The 23,521-nt window shown below is 43.2% G+C and overlaps 1 protein-coding gene across 2 annotated transcripts in view; it reads left to right on the forward strand.

Annotated features, from left to right (window-relative positions):
• znf280d (zinc finger protein 280D) overlaps positions 1–23,521 on the forward strand; it is a 68,640-nt gene that overhangs the window by 19,227 nt on the left and 25,892 nt on the right. Inside the window, exons 3-8 of one of the 2 annotated variants that reach the window (XM_060911632.1) lie at positions 1,022–1,263; positions 14,108–14,213; positions 14,372–14,623; positions 14,730–14,804; positions 14,893–14,975; positions 15,104–15,330. In XM_060911632.1, the coding sequence (XP_060767615.1) occupies positions 1,022–1,263; positions 14,108–14,213; positions 14,372–14,623; positions 14,730–14,804; positions 14,893–14,975; positions 15,104–15,330 (985 nt within the window). The remainder of the gene's footprint in view (positions 1–1,021; positions 1,264–14,107; positions 14,214–14,371; positions 14,624–14,729; positions 14,805–14,892; positions 14,976–15,103; positions 15,331–23,521) is intronic. The other variant, XM_060911633.1, reaches the window with a different exon arrangement.

Here is a 23,521-nt window from a genome sequence, read left to right on the forward strand (position 1 = left end):
GAGAAAATTATAAACAAGTCACAACGCTGAAACACAAGCCCAAAAACCCGCAAACCACGACTTCTGATTTTTTTTTAAAGCGAGCTCACAAAAAAAGAAACCCCAAAGTCGCTTATAAAAAGCGGAATTGGCAACCCACGCAGTGTTCCAGAAACCAGAATCTCTGATCGCAAGTTCTGTTCTAAATAGCTTTGACAGGTCGTCTTGTTATCAGGAAAACTATGATCTAGCTCATAAAAGTCATGGGTTTATTGATTAATAAAACGATATTTAATTATTCAGAACTGAAAATCGTGAAAAGGGTTTGTTGCTTTTGATGTGTGCGTGATCATATGCCATCCGCTCCGAGCTTATGTGCCGGGGCTCAGCCCCGGCCCAATTTAACCCCTGGGAATAACTGTTTTATTATATCCACATTCATTGGATTTTCAGAAACGGAGCATTTTTATTTTTTGCAAATTTGATAAATAAAAACTGACTACAAACTATTCGGCAAAATCATTTCCACTTAGAATGTAAACAAACCAGCGAAATGGCAGCAGTTTGTGAAAAATGCTGCTATAATAATTCTTGAAAAATAAAAAAAAAAGTTGTCCTTACGGCCGAATACTTTCTTTCCATATTTGGTTGGGTTTTTCTATTTTCTATTTTATTTTTCTGGGGTTTTGTTTTCGAGTAGAGTTTTTACTTCATCCTCGGTTGGTTCAGCAACACGCTCCACTATTTTCTTCTTAGGTTTTTTTTTTTTTTTGGCGGTTGGCAAACCAACTTGAAGGTGCATTATCGCAACCGACTGGGCTGGAGCATGGAACAAGAACTATTGGGGGGGACTATTTCTGTTTCTTTTAAATACTTGATAACAGAGTGATGTATCTGACTTGATGCACTCCACCATTTTGTTTTTTTCTACTCGCGGTACATGAACTGATAGCCTCGTAGTAGAGTAGCCAATCGGAGCACGCGATTGCTCATGTCCAGTGAATGTGGATGGAATAATTAGTTTTATTTGATTGTTGTTTAGGTGTTGGCTATCAGCGTAACCCACCAAATGTCACGTTCCAACGGGTCACATCGTTGACTTCACCCCAAAAGGCTCATCAGGCTCAGCTAAACTCTGCCAAACAGTCTCCAGCACCTCAACTCACTGTCCGAGGTTCATCACAGCCAGTCTTCATCCCCGTCAGCTCCCAGTCAGCACCACTGCAGTCTGGACCCAAATTACTAAACACCGTATCTCCTCAGCCCATCATCATCAATAATCAGGTACAGACACACTGATGTCCACTGTTTATGCTTTGTGTTCTATAGTTGTTTCTATAGTCTATCTTTTGGGTTGTACAAGATTCCATAAGGTTTTGGTCTTCAGTATGAATACAGTAGTTATGTTTTATAATGGCATTTTCAATTGTCTCTTATGGAAATAAAATGCTATCGTGTGCAGTGTAAAAACACCATGTCCCCTGATAGACCACCCAGTTTACGTTCTGAGTTGCCCCTGTCCTGATTCTTGTCCCTTGCATCACTCCCTGCCCAAGTTGTTGATCAAATCCCCACCGCCAGCATCCATACCACTGCCGGATCCCCATCCCTCCGCCGTGTCGCCACTCGATCCCTGTCCCTCCGCCGTGTCACCGCTTGATCCCCCGACCCATGTGGTTATTTGATCCCTGTCCCTCGTGTTGTTACTCAATCACCAGCCCATTGTTATTACTTGAGCCCTGTCCCCAGTGTCGCTATTCAAGCCCCAACCCCCGTGTCGCTACTTGATTACCATCCACCATCCCTTGTGTTGCTACTTGATCCCCATCCCCCACATTGCTGCCTGATCCCCATGGCACACTTGGCTGCCTGTTCCCTACCCTCCACATTGCTACCTGTTCCCCCTGTTTCGCTGTCTGATCTTTTCCCCTTGCATTGCTGTCGAATCCCTATTTCCCATATCTCTCCCCAAGCCCTATTTTCTGTGTTACTACTCGATCTCAATGCCCCACGTGGCTCTTCCTGTCCCTGGTGTCGCTACTCCATCCCCCACATTACTGCCTGATCTCTACCCCCCACTTTGCGACTTAAGGCCAATTTATGCTGACAACGCAGTCCTCGCAGATGGCGTCTGCGTAGCCCCCCCCCACCTTCGCAGACGCTCTGCGCGCACCTCCCAAAAATTGTGACCACCGCAGAAGCCTCGCAGACAGCGTCGCAGACAAGAGGGCTCTGATTGGTCCACTCCAGGTCCACTCTACAGCCGCTGTACACTAGCCTGGGCCCGCCCATCCTAAGTGTGATGCAACACGGGGGCCTGTTGCGAACTTAGTCTGGCAAGGCAAGCTATCTCCAGCTCTTCCAAGCTCCCGAAAAATTGGGAGCCAATCAACTTTGAGCATCTCCAACGGCCCTGGGTAGAGGCGTGTTCAAGGCAGTGACGTAGTAGAACTGCGACCGGAAGCCATAGATTGTTTACAGAATCTATGCCGGAAGCGCTTCATTCACTAGAAACATTACTAACATGGAGCAGCGGCAAGCCTTTGACACAGCGGTAGATGCTGTATTGAAAGCATTCAACGGGAAGTTCTCATTGAAAACGGAGCAAAGAGCAGCCCTGGAGGTATTTATCTTCTTCCTGTTACTCAAGCAGTTTCTGTCACGTCACATACGTCAGAGGAAAGAGTGATGTGATTGGTTTAAGCTTCGTCACAGCCTTTTCTGGCTTCGACCAGTAGCAAACTGAGGCATTTCAAGGAGGCGGGTCAACCACGCGCTTTGGGAAACGGTTGGGCTTAATATCTTTGCCAGACCAATGCTCGCAGAGCTTTGAAGTTGCGTTAGCCAGACTAGCTGTACACGCACTTCCGCTTCCCTACTTTCCCGGTTTGGTTTGTTTTCACTACTGCCATTTTTAAAAACACGAGCGAAGATGGAGCAGCACGAAGAACGGTTGATCGAGGAAGTGAGGAAGTACGTACATCTATACGACTCCAGTTCTAGTCATTATAAGTAACCGGAGGATAAACACTCCACTAACCACACCCACCAACTATTCCTAGCGATTTCACGACTTCGCGACCCCTTGCGTTGTGGCGGTGAATAACATCGCGCACGCCTATTACTCCCTGCTCAACGATAAATTACAACTGTCTGCGAAAAGCTATCTGCGAAAGCCTTGTTGCAAGAGCATGCAGAGGCCCTTAGTCTCATGGTTTTGCTGCCTGATCCCCATTCCCCACATCACTTCCCAATCCCTATTTCCATGATCTATGTCCATGTGTCATCCCCAGTCCACATTCACGGAGTTCCCCCAATCCCTGTCCCCACTTTATTCCCATGATCTCTGTCCTCCATGTCAGTCCCTGATTAGGGATGGCGAAAACTAAAAAAAATCTTGACCTACCACTGAGCCTCATTAGCTGGTTAAAGTTGGTTAACCTATGAGTTTAAACAGGGATGCAAACGGCGCGCCTTTTGGCGGATGCCGCCTTTTTCACAGCTGAATCGTGCTGATCCGATTTTTTTTTTTTTTTAGGAGGGGCGTTGGAGTGTCTGAGTAATTTCATCAGAGTAAATTCTGTATTAAAATTACTAAATGAGCAAATGCCGTTACAGTCCATGAAACATAGGAAGTATGAGAAGAAAACAGTAAATCAGAAAGCTACACACATTTGTGCAGCTTCTGCGAAAACGTGGGCAGCTTTCTGATTTACTGTTTTCTTCTCATACTTATACTTCCTATGTTTCATGGACTGTAACGGCATTTGCTCATTTAATAATTTTAATACAGAATTTACTCTGATGAAATTACTCAGACACTCCAACGCCCCTCCTAAAAAAAAAAAAATCGGATCTGCATGATTCAGCCGTGAAAAAGTCAGCATCTGCGCCTTCAGTTTGTGTGGAGAGATTTGATCTGCAATAACATGCATTGTTGGCTACAGACTGAAACATACTTTCAGAATGCACTGGCCAAGGCAGGACTAAACTCGATGTGCCTTCTAATAATAATTTTTTTAAAAAATAGTAATTTGTAAGCTAAAAAGCTTGTGTCTACACTTTTTTTTTCTTTTGCCGAGTGGCAGCGGTCTTCAACTGGGGCGGGACATGACTGAATGGGTGTTTCTGATTTGTCAGCTGCCTTCAACTGGGGCGGGAGGGCGGGACATGACTGAATGGGTGTTTCTGATTTGTCAGCTGTCGTCCTTACACCGCATGGCATGCCCCAAGCGTTTACAATACAGAATTCCAGGTTCTCCGCTCCAAAATCGGCAGGTTCAAAACGATTGATTTTTTTTTTTTTAACCGACAACCAAAAAAAAAAATTCACCGGTTGACGTTGATTCGGTCAACCACCGGTCAAACGGTCATCGGTTAACATCCCTATCCCTGATATGTATCAGGGATGGGCATTTTAAGAAAAGTACTATACAATGTTTACTGGGACGTAGTCAACCTTTATTTGAAGGTCAACCTTTATTTGAAGATCAACCCAACCCACTGTGAGTCTTAATGGTTGCATCTGGTCTCTTTTTCTGGTGTCTTTTGTCTTGGCACTGGTAAAAATAAGGGAAAATAAATATTTTTAAGGCAAGTCAATAGTCGTATAAATTATTCAGGTTTTTAACAGTATATTTTTAGATCTATTTGAATAGTTGAAAATCACGACCCATCCCTAATATGTATTCTCTTGTTTGCTTCCTGATCGGTGTTTCTCGGGTCACGCTGCAGTCCATGTCTGGCCAGGTCACGTTTTAGATCCTCATCCCCCGCACTGTTCCTCGTGACTCATGTCCCCCTGGGTTGCTCCCCTTAAGGCCTCTGCATGCTCTTGCGACAAGGCTTTCGCAGATAGCTTTTCGCAGACAGTTGTAATTTATCGTTGAGCGGGGAGTAATAGACGTGCGCGATGTTATTCACCGTCACAATGCAAGGGGGCGCGAAGTCGCTAAATCGCTAGGAGTAGTTGGTGGGTGTGGTTAGTGGAGTGTTTATCCTCCGGTTACTTATAATGACTAGAACTGGAGTCGTATAGATGTACGTACTTCCTCACTTCCTCGATCAACCGCTCTTCGTACTGCTCCATCTTCGCTCGTGTTTTTAAAAATGGCGGTCGTGAAAACAAAACAAACCGGGAAAGTAGGGAAGCGGAAGTGCGTGTACAGCGGATGTAGAGTGGACCAATCAGAGCCCTCTTGTCTGCGACGCTGTCTGCGGTGGTCACAATTTTTGGGAGGTGCGCGCAGAGTGTCTGCGAGGGGGGGGCTTCACAGACGCCATCTGCGAGGACTGGGTTGTCAGCATAAATTGGCCTTGAGTCTACATTTCTTGGATTGCTCAATCCTTGTATCTCACTCTGTTCCCTGATTTGTCTCAACTGCTCATCTGTGTTACATGAATTGCTCTCTAAACTGTGTCCCATTCCCTATTCATATCATACATGTACAGCATTTTCATAGTTGTCTGGTGTCTTTTACAGTGAAACTTTAGCACTTTAGCTATTTAAGAAGGAAGAATTGCAGAAGAATTAATTAGCTTCTTGTTTTATGATTAGGTTTTAAAAGCATCAAATAAAATACTAAATAAACAAACGTAATTATGCAGTGATACCAAAAATTTAATTTAAATAAAATAAGCTGGGTTTTTTGTGTGTGTGTGTGTGTGTGTGTGTGTGTGTCAGGGCTTTACATTAGCACTCGCCAAATGCGGGTAACATTCGGCTTTGGTGGGTAATAACTTCAGTCTCACTAGCCACTTTGGCGGGTGGTTTATTCTGTGGTATGACAATATATTTTAATTGTAGTTTTCTCTGAAGGCATCTGATATAATAAACGCATTGCAATGTAATATTACGTGCCTACAACTCCCATGAGCACCTGCATAAACATTCTGACAACATGTTAGAATTGTTGAGAATGTTCGTTAACGTCTCAGATAAAATCAGCGATACGGTAACTTGCGGTTAATGAACGAAGCAACAAAGTTGCTGACGACTGACAAGCGCACTATGTGGCGGCATCTCGCTGGAGTTTCAAATCCTGCTGCTCAGGAAAAAAGGGGCAGAGATGAACAGGACACTAATAGGAAGATAAGACAGTTTAATGACAAATGGAAGTTAGGGCGAGGTTGGCTAGTTCATAGCAAAACCGAAAATACCATGTACTGCGAAGACTGTAGAAAGTCTGGCAAAGACAGGCACCAGTAATTTTAAACTCGAAACTATATAGGACCACGAAAAGTCAAATGCACACATCGGTACTATAACATCAAAGCAGGCGAAGACGGCTGGTCACTACAGGACAGCATTGCTTTCAGTCCCTGGCTGTCATGAAGTTGGCTGAGCTGGAGAGGATGTTTAGAAACGTTCACGCGATTGGCAAGAAGTTGATCCTGCCCCAGCTATCAACTTACGGCCTGCTGGAAGCCTCAGGTCACAGAGAGCATTTTTCATGGACCATTCAGACTCCTTTGATGATGAATGTAATGAGGACATTTAATGTCTCTCTCTACACATGTTCTCACACACACACTATTAAAGATACTTGATAATACACAATACTTGCATATCAAAATATCAAATGTTTTTCAATGATGAATGCTTTGAATTGGACTTTTAATATTAGAATCAGTTCAGTTGTACTGAATGTTATTTTTCATATTATACGATATTTCATATTGTAAGGGGCTTGAATTTGAGTTCAATAAACAGAATACTCTGTTTATACTTTTGTCTGAATTGGTTGCATGTTTTCATATCGGGAGCTACCTGAACAGCACTGAATACTTGAGTGCTACTGTAGAGATACAGTATACGCTGCCATTCATAATTAAATCTAGATCTTCCGAACTTTAACGTATCACGGTGAAGAAAAAACTGCGATTTCCTGGCAACAAAATTGTGGCAGGTGAAAAGGCTGAACGGCTAGTGACTCGGGAAAACCACTAGCCACAGTGGCCGGTGAGCAAAAAAGTTAATGTAAAGCCCTGGTGGTGTGTGTGAGAAGCATAATAATAATAATAATAAGTTCAACTTGTATAGCGCCTTTCAAGAAACCCAAGGACGCTTTACAATTATAGACAAAGAAAAAAAACCAATAAAAAATAATAAATAAATAAATGAATGAATGAATAAATAATAAAAAATAAAAGTAAAAAGTCCATCAAGTAGGAGTCAGGATGTAATTCCAGTGGTGTAGCAGCCACAGTCCCATCAAAAGGCGCATGAAAACGAGTCCCACATCTCCAGCACAGCCGCTGTGACGCCGTCAGCCACATCGCTCAAACACCACGCCGTGGATCCACAAAGCGAGCACAGAAGCTCCGCCACGCAGAGCGCTGGTGTGTCCCAAACCGCCTGCACAGCCGCCGCGACGCCACCGAGCAACATCGCTCGGAACATCACGCCAAGCATTAAAGCGCAGAGCACTGGACAACCATGAATGTTAAATGAGCAGCGAGCTCACTGCAGTCCACAGCTGGGAGCACAGGCATCACCCACAGCGATCCAAGGCCTGGAGGGAACCAACGTCCAAAACTGGGTCCGGAGCTACACCACAACCGGCGGACAAAACACTCAAACATCAAACCACACAAACACACAGAAAAAATAAATAAATAAAATGAAAATTAAAAAAGAAAGAAAAAAAAAAAAAAGCTCTGGTGAGAAGCGGCAGCCAGAAGCATGTCCCGAACTTTGGTTCAAGCCCAAATTTTTGTTTTCTACATTACTAGTTGCTATGGCAGAAACTGGGATCTTAGGCCATCCTTTAAAAAAATCCGTTTCCTGTCCACCGGGTGAGCAAAAAAATTTTCAGTAGGGAGGGAGGGATTTTATATTTATATATATATATATATATATATATATATATATATATATATATATATATATATATGTGTGTGTATATATATGTGTGTGTATATATATGTGTGTATATATATATATATATGTGTGTGTGTGTGTGTGTATATATATATATATATATATATATATATATGTATGTGTGTATATATATATATGTGTGTGTGTGTGTATATATATATATATATATATGTGTGTGTATATATATATATATATATATATATATATATATATATATATATATACACGTGTGTGTATATATATATATGTGTGTATATATATATGTGTGTATATATATATATATATATGTGTATATATAAAATACATATACAGTATATGGATGGATAAGAAATCGCAATTCTGTTTGCTTTTTCTTTCAGTACTTTTTTATTACAAAAGCAGACACATTTAATAAAATGTGACAGTTTAATCAACTGAAACTTGTACAAAAACTTTAAGTTAGCATTTTAAATGCTGACTGCAACATTTGCAAAACTTTTACAAAGGTACTTAAAATGTCCGACACACAGACTTTTTGTAGTTCTAAATCGAGCGTTAGGCCTAGTTCGGATGAAATTACACTATTAAAATGATCACTGAATGATTTGTTTTTCTGAATCTTTACTATTTTGTTGTTCGCTAGAATACCATTTTGCGATTTCACACTTAAGCAAATGTTTGAAAACTCCGGATCTCCTTCCTTCATGGTGGCTGTCATTTTTTTGTGCCGCACGGCGCATGCGCAGAGCTGATTCAATTCTATATTCTGCGTGGAATGCAGGGCTTTCCACAAGCGCCGGCTGCCGGCCACACAGCCGACTACTACACAATTAAGTCTAGCCGGCTACTTTAATGAATATTATTTTTGTAGCCCACAGGCTCTAAATATTAATTTTCGATTTTAATAAAATTAAATGTTTATCTAACGGACTGACAATAATGTCAAACTGAACCACACTCATTTAAGTTGTGATTCGCGCTGTTTGTACCGATAACCACAAATTCCCTGCCGACTTCGTTGATCAAGGGAGAGTAACTCATCCGAGGCCCCGACATGCGGTGTGTGCGCGCATGCACTCAGCGGAGGCAGTAGTGTGTCAGGGCCGTCGGAGGCAACATCGGAGGGAACAGAAGCAGAGATAACGCTTATTTTGTCTCCGGTAAACCAGTCTTCTCTCGTTCAATTACGTGCTGGCATCAAAAGACGCCGTTGGTTGTAAATGAACCCAAACTGAGTGGTTGGAGTGTATTTTCATACACAAATGGAGAAATGTTCGCTGAGTGTTTAATTGTGTAGCCCCACTGCAGACCGTTGTCGTTGTTAATTCATAGCATGCTCAGCTGCGTGAATGTGTCATGCACCGAAAATAAGAGATTTACAAGCCAGGAACGCCTCATGATGCAATACGCAAGAAAAGAAAGAAGATTTACTGCCATTTTACTTTGTATTTGAGTAAAGTGAATAAATAAATGGTCTGTGGAAAATACATTTAATCCTGGGAACTGCGTGCACAGGAGTTTATTTTGTGTTTACCCCCCCCCCCCCCCCCCCCCCCCCAAGCTGGCTACTTATTTGTCATGGCTGGCTAGTATGAGCCTTAAGGCCAATTTATGCTGACAACCCAGTCCTCGCAGATGGCGTCGCAGATAGTGTCAGCGTAGCCCCCCCCCCCCCCCCACCTTCGCAGACGCTCTGCGCACACCTCCCAAAAATTGTGACCACCGCAGAAGCCTCGCAGACAGCGTCGCAGACAAGAGGGCTCTGATTGGTCCACTCTACATCCGCTGTACACGCACTTCCGCTTCCCTACTTTCCCGGTTTGGTTTGTTTTCACAACCGCCATTTTTAAAAACACGAGCGAAGATGGAGCAGCACGAAGAGCGGTTGATCGAGGAAGTGAGGAAGTACGTACATCTATACGACTCCAGTTCTAGTCATTATAAGTAACCGGAGGATAAACACTCCACTAACCACACCCACCAACTATTCCTAGCGATTTCACGACTTCGCGACCCCTTGCGTTGTGGCGGTGAATAACATCGTGCACGCCTATTACTCCCCGCTCAACGATAAATTACAACTGTCTGCGAAAAGCTATCTGCGAAAGCCTTGTCGCAAGAGCATGCAGAGGCCCTTAGTGGAAAGCCCTGGGAATGCGTAAATGTCAAGTCCAATTTTAGATTTACGAACCCGAAAAAACGGCATTAAAAAAAAAATTTCAACCGCACAAACGGCACTCACCCGGCTGGTGGACCGGAAACAGAACATTTTTTAATAATGGCCTTACTGTTTTGCCATGATGATAATTCAGACTGTGTGCTTGTTTTTGTTTATGCCTAGATCAGGGGTGGGCAATTATTTTTTCCATGGGGCCACATGAGAAACGGAAAATTTTGTGGCGGGCCGGACCAAAAGGCTGAACTAAATTCTGCATAATATTAATTGTATTTCTTTATCTAAAGCAATAAATAACGTTGTTTTTACAAGCTGCTAAGACTGGTAAGAGTCTGGAAAAAACGAGGTTGCCTTACAAACAATGTCATTTATTCAATCAAATTTCCCAAAACAATGGTTAACAAAATGTGAACGTTTGTACCTTTTTTTCTCAGTCACATTCAGCCCAAAACACAATAAAGACATCACAATATTGTCTTTCTACTCCAAATATCAAGCAAGATGCATCATATTATAATAATGATGCCCACATTTGTAGTCTAATCACCTCATTTGGTGTTTTTCAGTTTTTTATTTGTTCAGTGAGAGAAATCTCGTCTCTGTTGGTCTTTAACGAGTGCATCAGAGTCAGGTTGAATGTCTGAGGTGGAGATGCGAAGCACAGCTGACAGATGATCATCAGTGAGAGAGGATCTATACCTGGATTTGTTAAACTTCATCACTGAAAATGTTTGTTCACATTTGTAGGTAGAGCCAAAGAGAACAAACATCTTCTGAGCATGTCTCCTCATGTTTGTTGAAAGCCCTGCATTCGGCATCTACCTTTCTTCTTTTTGCGGACATTTTGGGGGCTAAAGTCGTCTTGTGACCTGCTCACAACAACGTCGATTCGGTGTAGGAATCAGATCTACAGATTGGCTCGGGCTCCGGCGCCTGCTGGTGACATCACACTATGTGATTGGCTGGACCGTTTGAAGGATGACGTACAAATTTGTGGTTGGTCTGGACAAATTACGGAAGTAGTTATCGCGGGATTAGATTTCGTGGGATTTCATGTCATGTTCATGTCGTGCGCATTGTGTTTTTGTTGAACACAACTTCAAAATAAAAGCAATGCACATTCAGTCCATGCATGAGGTAAAATTAGAAAATACGTTTATTTTGTAATTTCTAATTAACCTTACGCGGGCCGGTCAGAATGAACCAAAGGGCCGGATGCGGCCCGCGGGCCGTAAAATGCCCAGGTCTGGCCTAGATGATGTCTGAGTTTGCTCAAGTCAGTAGACAGTCCATCAGATCAGATCACGTTCTGAGCTGTATATATGTTGGGTCTGCATCCAAACTTGATATTTACTTTATGGGCTGTCTCAGGCCCTGTCCACATGGCAGCGGATTCAAGTGAATCTGATAAAATTGTTTGTTTCGGCCTGGCGTCCACATGGCACCGGCGTTTTGGGTGCCCCAAAACGAAATCTTTTGAGAACGGGTTCCAGAGTGGAAAGATCTGGCAACGGCACCGTTGCGAAGTCGTCTGGATGAGTAGAACGGATTTTTTTACGATGATGTCACAACCACATGACTGTGAGTGCTTCACGCCGGGTAGAAGTGTAACGAACTCGATGCGAGTTGTCAACAAATCCTATAACTTGGTTCATGAAACGCACTTACAAAATATTTTCACTGTGAATATTTACTGTGTAATGGTGCAAAGTGAGAGAGAGAGAGAGAGAGAGAGAGAGAATAGCCCTTAGGGCAGAGTCTTTAGTCCAAACACTGCGGAAGCTAATGTGGCTGTTGCTACAGAAGAAGGGGTTTATGCGCATGCGTCTACTTCTTCTATTGTTCTGGTGTCTCCGATGGGACCGTCTTACAGCGCACCTAGAGGTGTGGCAGTGTATTGCATCGTTTTCAGCAAGCATTGCGTTGCCATGTGGACCCGAAATTTAACTGATCCGTTGCCCATGTGGACGCGATATTTAAAAAAAAAAATCTCGTTGTCGTGTGGATGTAGCCTCAGTCCAGGACAGTTTGCTGCCATTCACATGTTAATGTCATAACGCGTGTGGGGCAGCGTTTGTAAACGGCTCCGTATTTAAGTTGGTGGTTTTGGTACTCAAACTGCAGCACTCATGGATGCTTAGCTAGACTTGGACTAGGCCACTATTGCCCCTTTTCCACCAAAGCAGTTCCAGGGCTGGTTCGGGGCCAGTGCTTAGTTTGGAACCGGGTTTTCGGTTTCCACTGACAAAGAACTGGCTCTGGGGCCAGAAAAACCGGTTCCAGGGTAGCACCAACTCTCTGCTGGGCCAGAGGAAAGAACCGCTTACGTCAGTGGGGGGGGCGGAGTTGTTAAGACCAACAACAATAACAAGACCACGAAAGATCGCCATTTTTAAGCGACAAGAAGCAGCAGCTGTACAAACGCGAAGTCATTTATTATTATTGTTGTTGCTGCTGCTGCTTCCGTGTTGTTTTTGCTTCGATATTCATGCCAAGGTTTATGCAAACGTAGCGACGTAACTGACGTATACAGCGACGTAACTGACGTATACAACGACGTAATGACGTGGCTTCCCTTAGTACCGCGAGCTATGGAAAAGCAAACTGGTTCTCAGCTGGCTCGCAAGTTGAACGAGTTGTGAACCAGCACTGACCCCGAACCAGCCCTGGAACTGATTTGGTGGAAAAGGGTTATATTTGGGCTTGGGCACAGAATATGTTGTGTGTAATTTGAGTCATACATTGGTAAAATGATGATTGCTTAGATGATTTATAAAAATGTGCTTGGGGTGCAAAGAAGCATGTAAATTTGTCATGTTTCATTTTATTTCTCGTTAATCTCCTCAGATGTTTTTTCATACAAAGTAATATGAAACATGCAGTGCTTTTTGTTTTAATGAAAACCTTTTATTGTAATTTTATAACCCGGGTTTGTATTTAGATTAGATTAAGCATTGTTTTTGTTTTTGTTTTTTTCCCCCCCAGTTGTGTTAGGGGTCAGTGAAATTTTAAAGCCACCACCAGAACCTTTAAAGTGCATATCCTGGACCAATTTCGTTTTTTTTTTATATGAAAGTATGTCCCTTTACACACTCATCCAGAAGGGTAATTTTGCACAAGGCCATCTATCTACAGCAGAAAAATATAAAACGCGTCTGGAAAAATCCCAAGGGAGTCTGGAGCCAGATTCATGACGTTATCTGCGGAAGCGCCAGCAGGCTGTGCGAGCTTGCACGGTTTCAGTGCACAGCCTGTGTAGCCCAAGTTTAGCAGCTAGCGATTTTGCATTGAAATATGGAATTGTCACCTGAGCGCAATGTTCCTTCACCTTTGGATGAAGACTATAATGAGATGTCAATTATTTCTTACCCTGGCAACAGTCAACTTGTGAATTGCCGATTTTCTTGGTCTTTTTCTCGGCTGTGCTTTGGTCCTCGGCTTCTGGGTGTCTCACGCGAAGCGCTCCCATTTCTCTCTCTTTGTCCGGTCATTTGGAGAACGATGAGTACTAATCCCATCAAGATTGGTGTTGCTACACCCTCCTATGATACATCTGTTAACCATTTTAATAATTACGTGATAATGTTGAAGAAATTTGCAGAAAACCACCAGGTCGTTTTCTCATAAACAAACCAGCGCTGACGTAGGATTCAGAAGGAGGCGTCCCGCACGCGACGTCACGAAAATCAATGTTTGCTGGGAAATCCAAATGGCAAGTTTTTTCAGAGGCGGACCAATTCGCCTCAAATGGCTTGATTTCAACTGAATTTTTCTGGTATTGCGCAAGGTAAAAAAAAAATGTGCAAAATGTGACAGATATTTGACCAAAGTTTAATATAAAATAGGAGAATTACATTGATCTTGCTCCTGAATTTACCTGTGATATGCACTTTAAACTAAAGCCTCTTCAATCCATGGTACGGACATAAATTTTTGTATTACAATAATGGCTTCTTTTGTATAAAATTGTAAATGATCATGAGTACCAGTGATTTAACATGGACTGAACCTTATAATTGCAGAATGAGTTCTGTTCAGGCTCGGTGCTGAACCTCGGGTTTGTGTGCGTGTGTTTTTTGTATTCTTTTCAGGGTTATATAGTGGCATCACCACAAAACCTCAACAATAATAACTCCTCGTTCGTCACATCCATGGGCTCTCAGTATCCACAAGGAACATCATTCACTGTTGTGCCAGGTATGCAGCATCTCCGGAACTCTGTTTTAATCATTAGCTGTTTAAAATATTGAAAAAAAAAACAAAAACCGTGAATCTTAAAAATGTATTGAAAACGTCTCAAAATCAGGTTAGCGCAGGGCGTCTGTTTCCTCTTTATGGACTTTCTGAAAATGCAGCAGGTCAGCCGATGGTGCAGCAGGTAGCTTCACCGCCTAAACCAGTGCCAGGTGTCATCCACCGGCCCCAAGTGCAGTTAATCCAAAACAACGTGGTGACGCTGTCCAACGTCCAGGGCCCTGCTGACATCTCTAGCCAGTCTCACTCCAGTGCCAGCCCACACACTGTCCAGCACAGCCCTCAAAGCAAATCCAGCTCGGTGAGCTCGTCGAAACACATCCCACCTACTCTACAAGCAGTGAACAACCGAGGTGTGCTGCGTATGTACATGATGGAGTATTATCATATGATTTCTGCTCACCGTAGTCTCTCTACTTATCTATCTCTCTTTTCTCGTGATTTTGTCTTTGATCCCAGATAACGGAAAAATGAAACGCAACGCCCTGCCTGACTCGAACAACGGCACATCTAAAAGAACCAAAATCGACATGGGTTTGTTTTCATTCGCTGTATTGTTTGAAAGGTTTTCATTGTATTCCACAATTGATTTTATTCAGCAAGAAAATTTTGTTTGCAACAGAGAACGAGACCCCTTTGACGAGGAAGTGTCCCAAATGTCACATTCACTTTAACTTGATGGACCCTTTAAAAACTCACATGCAGGTGAGCTGGTGATGACTTTACCCTTTGATCTCCTTATGAAAGGTGTGGTTTTTTTTTTTTTTTTTTAAGTTGCAGAAAAGTAAGTCTTTGGCATGCTGAGTTGATATTCTTCTTCTTGCATGTTTCAGAGCTGCTGCCCAAACCTACTGGACACAATTCTCCCTTCAACCTCGAAGACAGACCGAGCTGCGATGCCAGTGCGAATTTATGAAACGGAGCGAGGGAAGATCATCATGCTGGTGTCTGAGTTTTACTACGGGAAATGCGAGGGTGATCAGTCTGCTGCCCGGGAACAGAAGTCCAACACGACGTTCAAGTGCAACAGTTGTTTGAAAATCCTCAAGAACAACATTAGGTACGATTGTCTGTGCCGTGTCTGGCATTTGTGATGAACAGCGAATGTGTGTCTTTCAGGAATACTTTTAGAAACTGTTTATGGAAGAAAACTGCACTATGAAAAACAGAAAATACATAAATAAGCTTTAAAGAAAAGTCAGATTTCCTGATTTGATGACCGGGGAATTGAAGTGCCGGTTGATTTTATAGGAAATATTCTGCGTAATGAATGCTGTAGTTATAGAATGCTAATGGACATAATATGAAAGTGAAGCGTGACTATTTTTTCAAAGCAAGGCTGAGCGATTAATGTAATATTATGCTCCAGAATACTACAGTAGTGGAGTCTGTGGTGTGAAGTGCAGAATGACATTGGTGCAATATGTGTATAGATGAAAGTCTTCCGGATTTACCTGGAAATCCGGATATTTGACAAAACTCTTGAAAATCTCCGGTTTTCCGAATTGAGAAATTTATTTTTCGGATTTTACGCGTTCCTAGATGCGGCGTAATACTTCGCATCGTCCTTGCATGGGCGCGGTCCTTAAATAGCCCAAACATAGTTCATTGATTAAAGACAGGTGGTGTTTGTTAACGGCGCGCGTGCCGGAACTCGTTAGACGCGCGCCTTCAGGCGCACAAGACTGATACTGTTCTGCGCAAGTGCAACACAATCGCACTAGAAAGAATGTTCAAGCTGCCAGTGTAGCTGCAGTCTTTTTAGTTGCGAATTACGAGTATTTTCTCGTGTTAATAATTCACCATGTCAAAACAAGCAAAACTTTCCTCCTTCTTTCGACGTGAAGAGAGGTAAGCAATTTATTATATATATTTTTTTCCATCAAAGTTGCATTTTGTGGTTTCGAAGCTAAGTTTTAGTGCCGTTTCTAGAACACAACATCAAGAAAACGTGGAAGAAACAGCAATAATGGAAGAGCCGGTTTCGAAACTGCCTAAAATTAGCAGTGGTAATTATTTTTTGTTACATAATGCACTCAGGCTGCCAGTCAGTGTGTGACACACACACACCCTACGCCCCTGATTTGCGTGAGAAATTTGGTATTCATTGGTGTTTAAATTTACAGACAATACGAACTCATGTAAACAATTGGCTCCAACTCGCATAAATATGAATTGGAAATGTTTAGTTCACTTTAGCTTATGCAAACGCACAACTCTACTAAAAGATTGATAAACGAGGCTCAATGTCCCCAACATTGAAACCTGAAAGCTTTAGAAACTCTAACAGACTTTTTAACAGTACTGTTTTGGGATTTTGCTGAGTTTACCTTCAACTGTCTGATTTTTTCAAAGTAATGAACTGTGTAGCAGGAACATCACCGCGTTGTCTAAATGCACTCCTGAAAATTACTCATTAACTAGGGGGATTAAATTTGATATTTTTGACATGTTAATCATTAATGTACATGAAAGAAAAAGGCTTAAAAGTTATAACTTGTTTTAGTGAAAATAAGTACTAAAATGCACTAGAATGCAGGGTTTTGCATGCTATGTTGTTAAAATTTTTTCGAGGGACGTTGCCCCCCGACCCCCCCCATCTTAGTTTGACTTTCAAAAGTTCAGGATTTTTTTTCTTTGCTCCACTTTCATCTCTATATGTGGCATGTTAAAGAGGAACTGAAGTCATTTTTAAACTTGCTTTATTAGTGTGCTTGCTCAAGCACACAGCAGCCAAAGGCAAGCACACACTCTTGTTCTTCTTAAGTTTACTTATTCTGCCTTATTCCGACATGCTTTTTGGATCCACTCCTCCTCCTAGGGCGTTCGAGATAGAGACACCGTTCCAACTCTGAGACGTCTGGCCTGAAGTGGTGTAGTGTGCTTGTATACAGCTTTTGGATCAACGCGCCCGTTCTCTTGTTCTTGTCGTTTTTCTTTTTTTTTCCCATAGAGAATGAATAGGGCTCATGAATTGAATCGTCCTACTCGGACACGCTCCATCGCAGATGCACCAAACCTCATGTGATACTTCAGGCCAACTCCCCCGACACATACATGCAATCAGTTCTGACCCGCACTCATATTTTTCCTTTCTTTTTGCTCATCCCTTTTTCCTCCACAGGCTTGCATTGATTTTTGGCCCCATTGAAAATGAATGCTGTTTCAGGAGAAAAACTTTCACTCTCCATCAATTTTTTTAACCAAGTGACCAAACTTCAAGAAACTTCACTTGATGCCTCAGGCCAAGTCCCCGCACAGATCCATCCCCTCATCTGAGACCTGCACTCGTCTTTTCCTTGGTTTTCACGCATCTCTTTTTACCTCCATAGGCTTCCATTGATTTTTGGCCCCATTCAAATGAATGGAGTTTTGCTCAGTAACACTTCACCACACATCCACCAAACTTCATACGGCACCTCAGGCCAAATCACCATCACACACTGTGATATCGGTTCTGACCCGCACTCGTCTTTGTCTTGCCTTTCATCCGTCCATTTTTTCTCCATTTTGCCGCTAATCAATGGAAGCTTGACTGAGTCATTCCTCCCTTCCCCCATAGGTGATGATGCATTTGGCAAGGATCTGCTCATTTGAGACTTTGACAGCAAATCTGGCCACTTTATTAGGAATACTTACGCGCACACGATAGCAATTAGCATATAAGCATTCACGTTATCATGCTAGCTGTTAGCATGTTACCCATTACGATAGCATGCCTGTTGTTAGCTCGCCAGTTGTTAGCAGGTTCACCATTAGCATGTTATCACGAGAGCTGTTAACATGTTAGGATTAGCATAGTAGCATGCAGAGTTCGCATGTTTGCTGTTAGCGAATTCGCCTGAGCATGTTAGCATGCTAATTGTTAGCATGTTAGCATGTCACCCTCGGTGTGTTAGCATGCTAAAAGTTAACATACTAGACAGTAGCCTGTTAGCATGATAGCAGTCAGCATATTAGCCTTAAAGTGTGAGAATTTTAACAAATAGCATGTTAATCATTAGCATGTTAAAATGTTAGCTGTTAGCATGTTATCTATTAGAATGTTAGCGTTAACATGCTAGCTTTTAGCATGTTAGTATGCTGTTAGCATGCTAGCTGTTAGCCTGTTAGTATGCTTTTAGCCTGTTAGCATGCTAGCTGTTAGCCTGTTGGCATAATTGCTGTTCTGCTACAGCTCAGCAAGCACACTTTGCATTTTCTCTGCGGAAATGCAGCCTAGTTTCTTAATTAACGTGTTATTCAATTACGTTTGCGGTTCCTTATATCGTGACTCGTATTGGCATGTTATATTATACTTATCAGCCTTTTCGGTTTTTAGCCATGTTGAATGTTGTTCATATGGTCCACGGCAGGCATCGCTTATCCGCGCGATCTTCACGAGATTTGTGCGAGACTTCAAACGTGAAGTGTCGGCGCCGCCATTTTGAAAGCTGTTTACACAGCGGCCAGATCGCCATATCATTTCAATTTGCCAGTGTATATATTCTGCACTTTATTAAACTGCCTACTTCTGCACATATGTCTGCCTCCCTCGCGTATGTGACATGGAGGTTATTCCATACGACTTCGAACCAACGTGGAGTAGAGAAGAGTTGGAAAGACGACAGGATAAGGACTAGTCTGTCACGCTGGTATTTACGTCATTAGTGTCGCACAATTAAAACGTGCCAGATCAGGTGTCTGGTGGGTTTTCAAAATAATAAATGCATGCATGTTTTGTGATAAATACGTATTATACTGGGCGCATTTCCCACATAATCCTCACTAAGGTTTCAGACAGCACTGCAAAATGGCATCCCTGCTATATAGTGCCCTATATAGTGAGTAGGGAGCGATTTCGGACACGGAAGACTTCCGGCTTGATTACATCAGCATTCGAAAGAGGGCGCACGCGTCTTTTGACAACGTTGGCAGATGTTGGTCACTTTGATTTCCGCTGTACGTTTTACTTCCGTCCTACGATGTCTCGCACAGGTCTCAGCGAATCTCGTTTACGGCCATCGCTTTGACATATGGACTGATATATATTACATAGCGTATTTCAAACACTCATAACTTGCTATAGCGGTGACAAAATGGCTATCAAAAATGCATTCCGATATTTAATAAAATGAGAGAAATAGAATTTTGATGATAAATTTGCCTTCAGTTCCTAAACTAAAACATTTGTAGCCGGTGCTAGTATTGGTTCAATGCTGTACCCGTATTTTGTGAAAAAATTTTAAAAATAGCATGCTCCAGTACCAATTTCTGATCCATGACTGGCGACATGAAATGACTCTGATAGAGATGCTATTTTCAGCTCGTGATGGCAAGCAAAGCAGACTGTAAACTGCTGAGTGAAAATGTCAAGAGGAGCATCTTTCTACGATACAAATAAGCTGATAAAGCATCATATGGCATTTAAGCGTTTTTTTGTTTGTTTTTTTTTTAAATAGACCGTGAGCGTGATCAACTTGAGCATGCAGAGAAGTAGTAACAATGCACATGGTCATTAAAATGAGCACATGGCGCCCTGGATTTCTCGGACGTAAAGGGGTTGCAGCAGCGAAGCAAACATGCAAAGAAACTGCCATGTCTGCAAGTGAGAGCACTTCACGTCTGCGAGCACAGAGATGTCTACGCTCAGCAGGATGCACACTGCAAGTGCAAGTTATCTTGTGCTCACTGATGCTAGTCTGCATGCTCATTATCTCTATTAAAGATACTGCTTAAATGCCATAGCATCATAAAACAGAAAACTTAGCAGTATTCCATCTAGCTTTCCAAGACGGCAGGGTGCCGATGATTATCGTGGGCAGTTTGGCTGCATCACTATAGACAAAGAATCTTTCATGCAAAATTAGCCATACTGGGCAGCTGTACAAGGTGGATTACTTTTGTAAAATAGTAAAGTAAGCAAATCTGAAACGTCTTAGTTAGGCCCCGGTCACACCGCCCGAACTTTGCTGGAGCGTTCCTTGAACGGTAGGGAGGTGGGGGTGAATTTCGACAACGCTCGTCACTGTGCACAAAATGGGAAAAAAATCGAAAACACGGGCGTTGGCTTAGCGGTGCACCGCTGAAGCCGGCGTTGCTTTAGCGTTGGTTTAGCGGTGACGCGAGCGTTGGTATAGCGGCGTTCTGCGCATGCGGGCTTTGGCTCGGCGGGGGTATAAAGTTGGTTTAGCACCAATCATAGCAAGTCTCTCAGCATCCATGGTGATACAGTTTTACTGTAACTTTGAGCAAATTCGATATAGATGAGGTCTGAACTCAACGGCAGCTCGATTCCAAATGAGCTCCTGGTCCATTTCTCCCCGTATTTATAGCCAAATTCTGGTCCCGCTCCGACACCTCTATACCAACGCCAAACCAAAGTTCATCGCCGCCATGGATAGCTGCTTCAACGCCCGACACCGTTCCAGCAACCCCGTGTCCGATCGTAAAACGCTTACAACCGCTCCACCGAAGTTTGTGCAACGTTTAATCGCTGCCCGGGCAACACTGGCGAAGCAGCGGTGGTCCAGCGTTCAAGATTTCTGCGTTGGCCTAGCGGACCCAAGCGTCCACGAACTTGCGTCTAGCGGTGCCAAACTTTGACTGGGCGTTGGTGGAGCGGGGGTGAACTTTGCCGGGGCGGAAAATTGCCCCCTCCTCACCGCTCGCAATATTTTGTGCAGCTCAAAACTTTCGGAGCGGTAGGAGGGCCCCTCGAGAAACATCAGCGGTGGCCGAGCGTATACGGCGTTGCTTTAACGGGGGCCAACTTTTGTTAAACGGTGGTGAACGGTTATGAGTGGTGATGAATTTTTTTCACCGCTCCAGGAACGCTCCAGCAAAGTTCGGGCGGTGTGACCGGGGCCTAAATTAGTTTAATACACAGCTTCGTGATGTCACGTTCGTGCTTGGTGCTCCTTGAACTGTCGCTCTCTTCGTCCATGCGTGTTTGCCTTCAGAGTGAGTAACACACGCTGCAAGGATTAATTACTGTACACCTGTTCCTGATCAGAGTGCAATCATGGTGCTCGCATATAAGCACTCCAAATACATCCAGACTTTGAAGTATTCACGTTATACTAAGTATCTCCTGTTACTAAGCCCTTGTTTCTGTGTTTATGCTACTCTGGTTCTTGATCTTGTTCTGTTTATCTGGACTCTGACTTTCACCTTACCGCTGTTACTCGGTGCCTCGTATGATCCTTGTCTGTGTAACGACTCTGCTTTTGCCTTGTGTGTAAGTTGCCTACAAATAAACCCTTCCTGTGATTATATCCATTTACTGCCGGGATCCGGTAATGTTAGACCCTACGTCTGTGATTTCAAATTCGGTAGCTTTCGGGCCACTAAACAAAAATAACTGGGCGTCAGGGAAAATTCTTTTTATGACCTACACTTGAAAACCTGAAAGTCAGTTTACCTTTTAAAGGAAATACGCAGAACCTTTATTTTGAAATGCATTTCTGAGTGGATAGTATCTCCATCCTTGACTCTTGTATGCTGCGTAAACAGGAATAAAAAATATATATATTTTTGAGAGTTAAAATCGATCACAAAGTTGGCATTCGAGCTGCCCCGCTGAGCCAGCCAGCCCTCCGTTCGTTCACTTCTTCCACGTAAGGGCGAGATATTGCTGCCGAGGCAAGCATATCCAGCGGAGAACTCGGACGGCTGGTCCACTCATTCTCTCCATGCTGAGTACTCCGCCATTACTGCTCGGCTCAGGCAGTTACTAAAACCCGGGACGGGACGTTGCCGGTTTTAGCAACAACCGCGGGGAGGTCGCTGCCCGAGCAATAATATGTCCTGTCCCGTTCCATCCCGGGTTTTAGCAACAACCCTTAGCTTGCACACCGGGAGAACTGGTGCAACTGAACTTACTCTCCTTTTCTTATAGTTTTCTTTTCCTTTAATTGTTGGTACTGCACACTCTTTCAATACGGGTTTATAGCCAACACTCCTCAACAGATCAGAGGTCTCGTACGAGTCTTCAGTAAAATGTGCAGAGCAGAGGAGAGACCACTTCGTAGGCGCCCAATGTGCCCGTGAACTTCTCGCAAAACGCATCCAAATCTTTGCAGTTTGAATATTCCTGGGCCATGAAATGAATGCAACGTAAATCCACCTTCTGTCGTGTTGCTGCACCAGCCTGCAACGCATCTACTTGGCATGGCGATAAATTGGCTCAAAATGGAGGATCGGAGTTGCAGTCAGCTCTGTAATTTTAGTATAGCGGAAATGGCGATGAGACCGATAGACTTTCTGCTGTGACGTCACGGACGTCAAGGTCATTCACTCAGACCGCTACATGTAAAAATAACTATATTAGATTTATTGTTAACGCTTAAAACTATTCCTATGCCATTCTTGAGGTCTCAAGGCGTTTTATAAACAAAAAGTGAGGTTATGGTTCTGCGTATATGCTTTAAGGTTAGTGACTGGATTTTCTATAGATCTCTATCTAGAGTCTTGATCTATTGTTCCTAACTTTTGATTGAATTTGTTTAGTCCTATAACTTGTAGATCTACTTACGTTCTGGCAAACGGAGGGTTCAGACTTCATGGCCAACGGGAGACTTCCTGTGTGGAGTTTGCATGTTCTTCCTGTGTCGGTGTGGATTTTTACCCCACAGGTCAAAGACATGCAATACCAAGCCAGTGCATACTTGGTGCCGGTTGAGGGTTGCATCAGGAAGGACATCTGGGATAAAAATTTATGCCGAATCAAATACGTGGATCGTGATTATCCGCTGTGGTGACCCTTGACGGGCGCAGACAAAATAAGTAATAGTAGGCATCGCTGCACAGACTCGTGATTGTAAGAAGACAAAATGGTCGATGGAGCATAACTACGACCCCATGCTATTAGCGTGCTGTGATTGGTCAGCATGCTTTACTTTCGTTGCAATACTCGTTCGGGCTCACTTTCTTTCTGTGGTGGAACATGTGTGCTGAGCGCTTGGATAGTTCTGGAAAATTATGAGTAGGGCGCATATAAATTGGCGCTGGTATTTGAGGACAGGATGCAAGTTCTGGAGGACAGGACACGGTGTCCTGGTGAAATAAACTAGCTGGATCACTGCTTAGCACAAGGAGCGCGTTACAAGTAACGCATGGAAGCAACTATCATGAACGGAGCTGAATAAAATGTTCGATTACAACCCGATCGCTTGTTGCTAAACGGGTTAGTAAGTGTAATGCTTGACATTCATCCTGGTATGCTTGAATAACCCAAATCCCAAACACACTGGTCAAGTATGCCGATACTA

This window comes from Neoarius graeffei, chromosome 27, assembly GCF_027579695.1.
Source record: "Neoarius graeffei isolate fNeoGra1 chromosome 27, fNeoGra1.pri, whole genome shotgun sequence".
In the NCBI taxonomy this organism is placed as follows: Eukaryota; Metazoa; Chordata; class Actinopteri; order Siluriformes; family Ariidae; genus Neoarius; species Neoarius graeffei.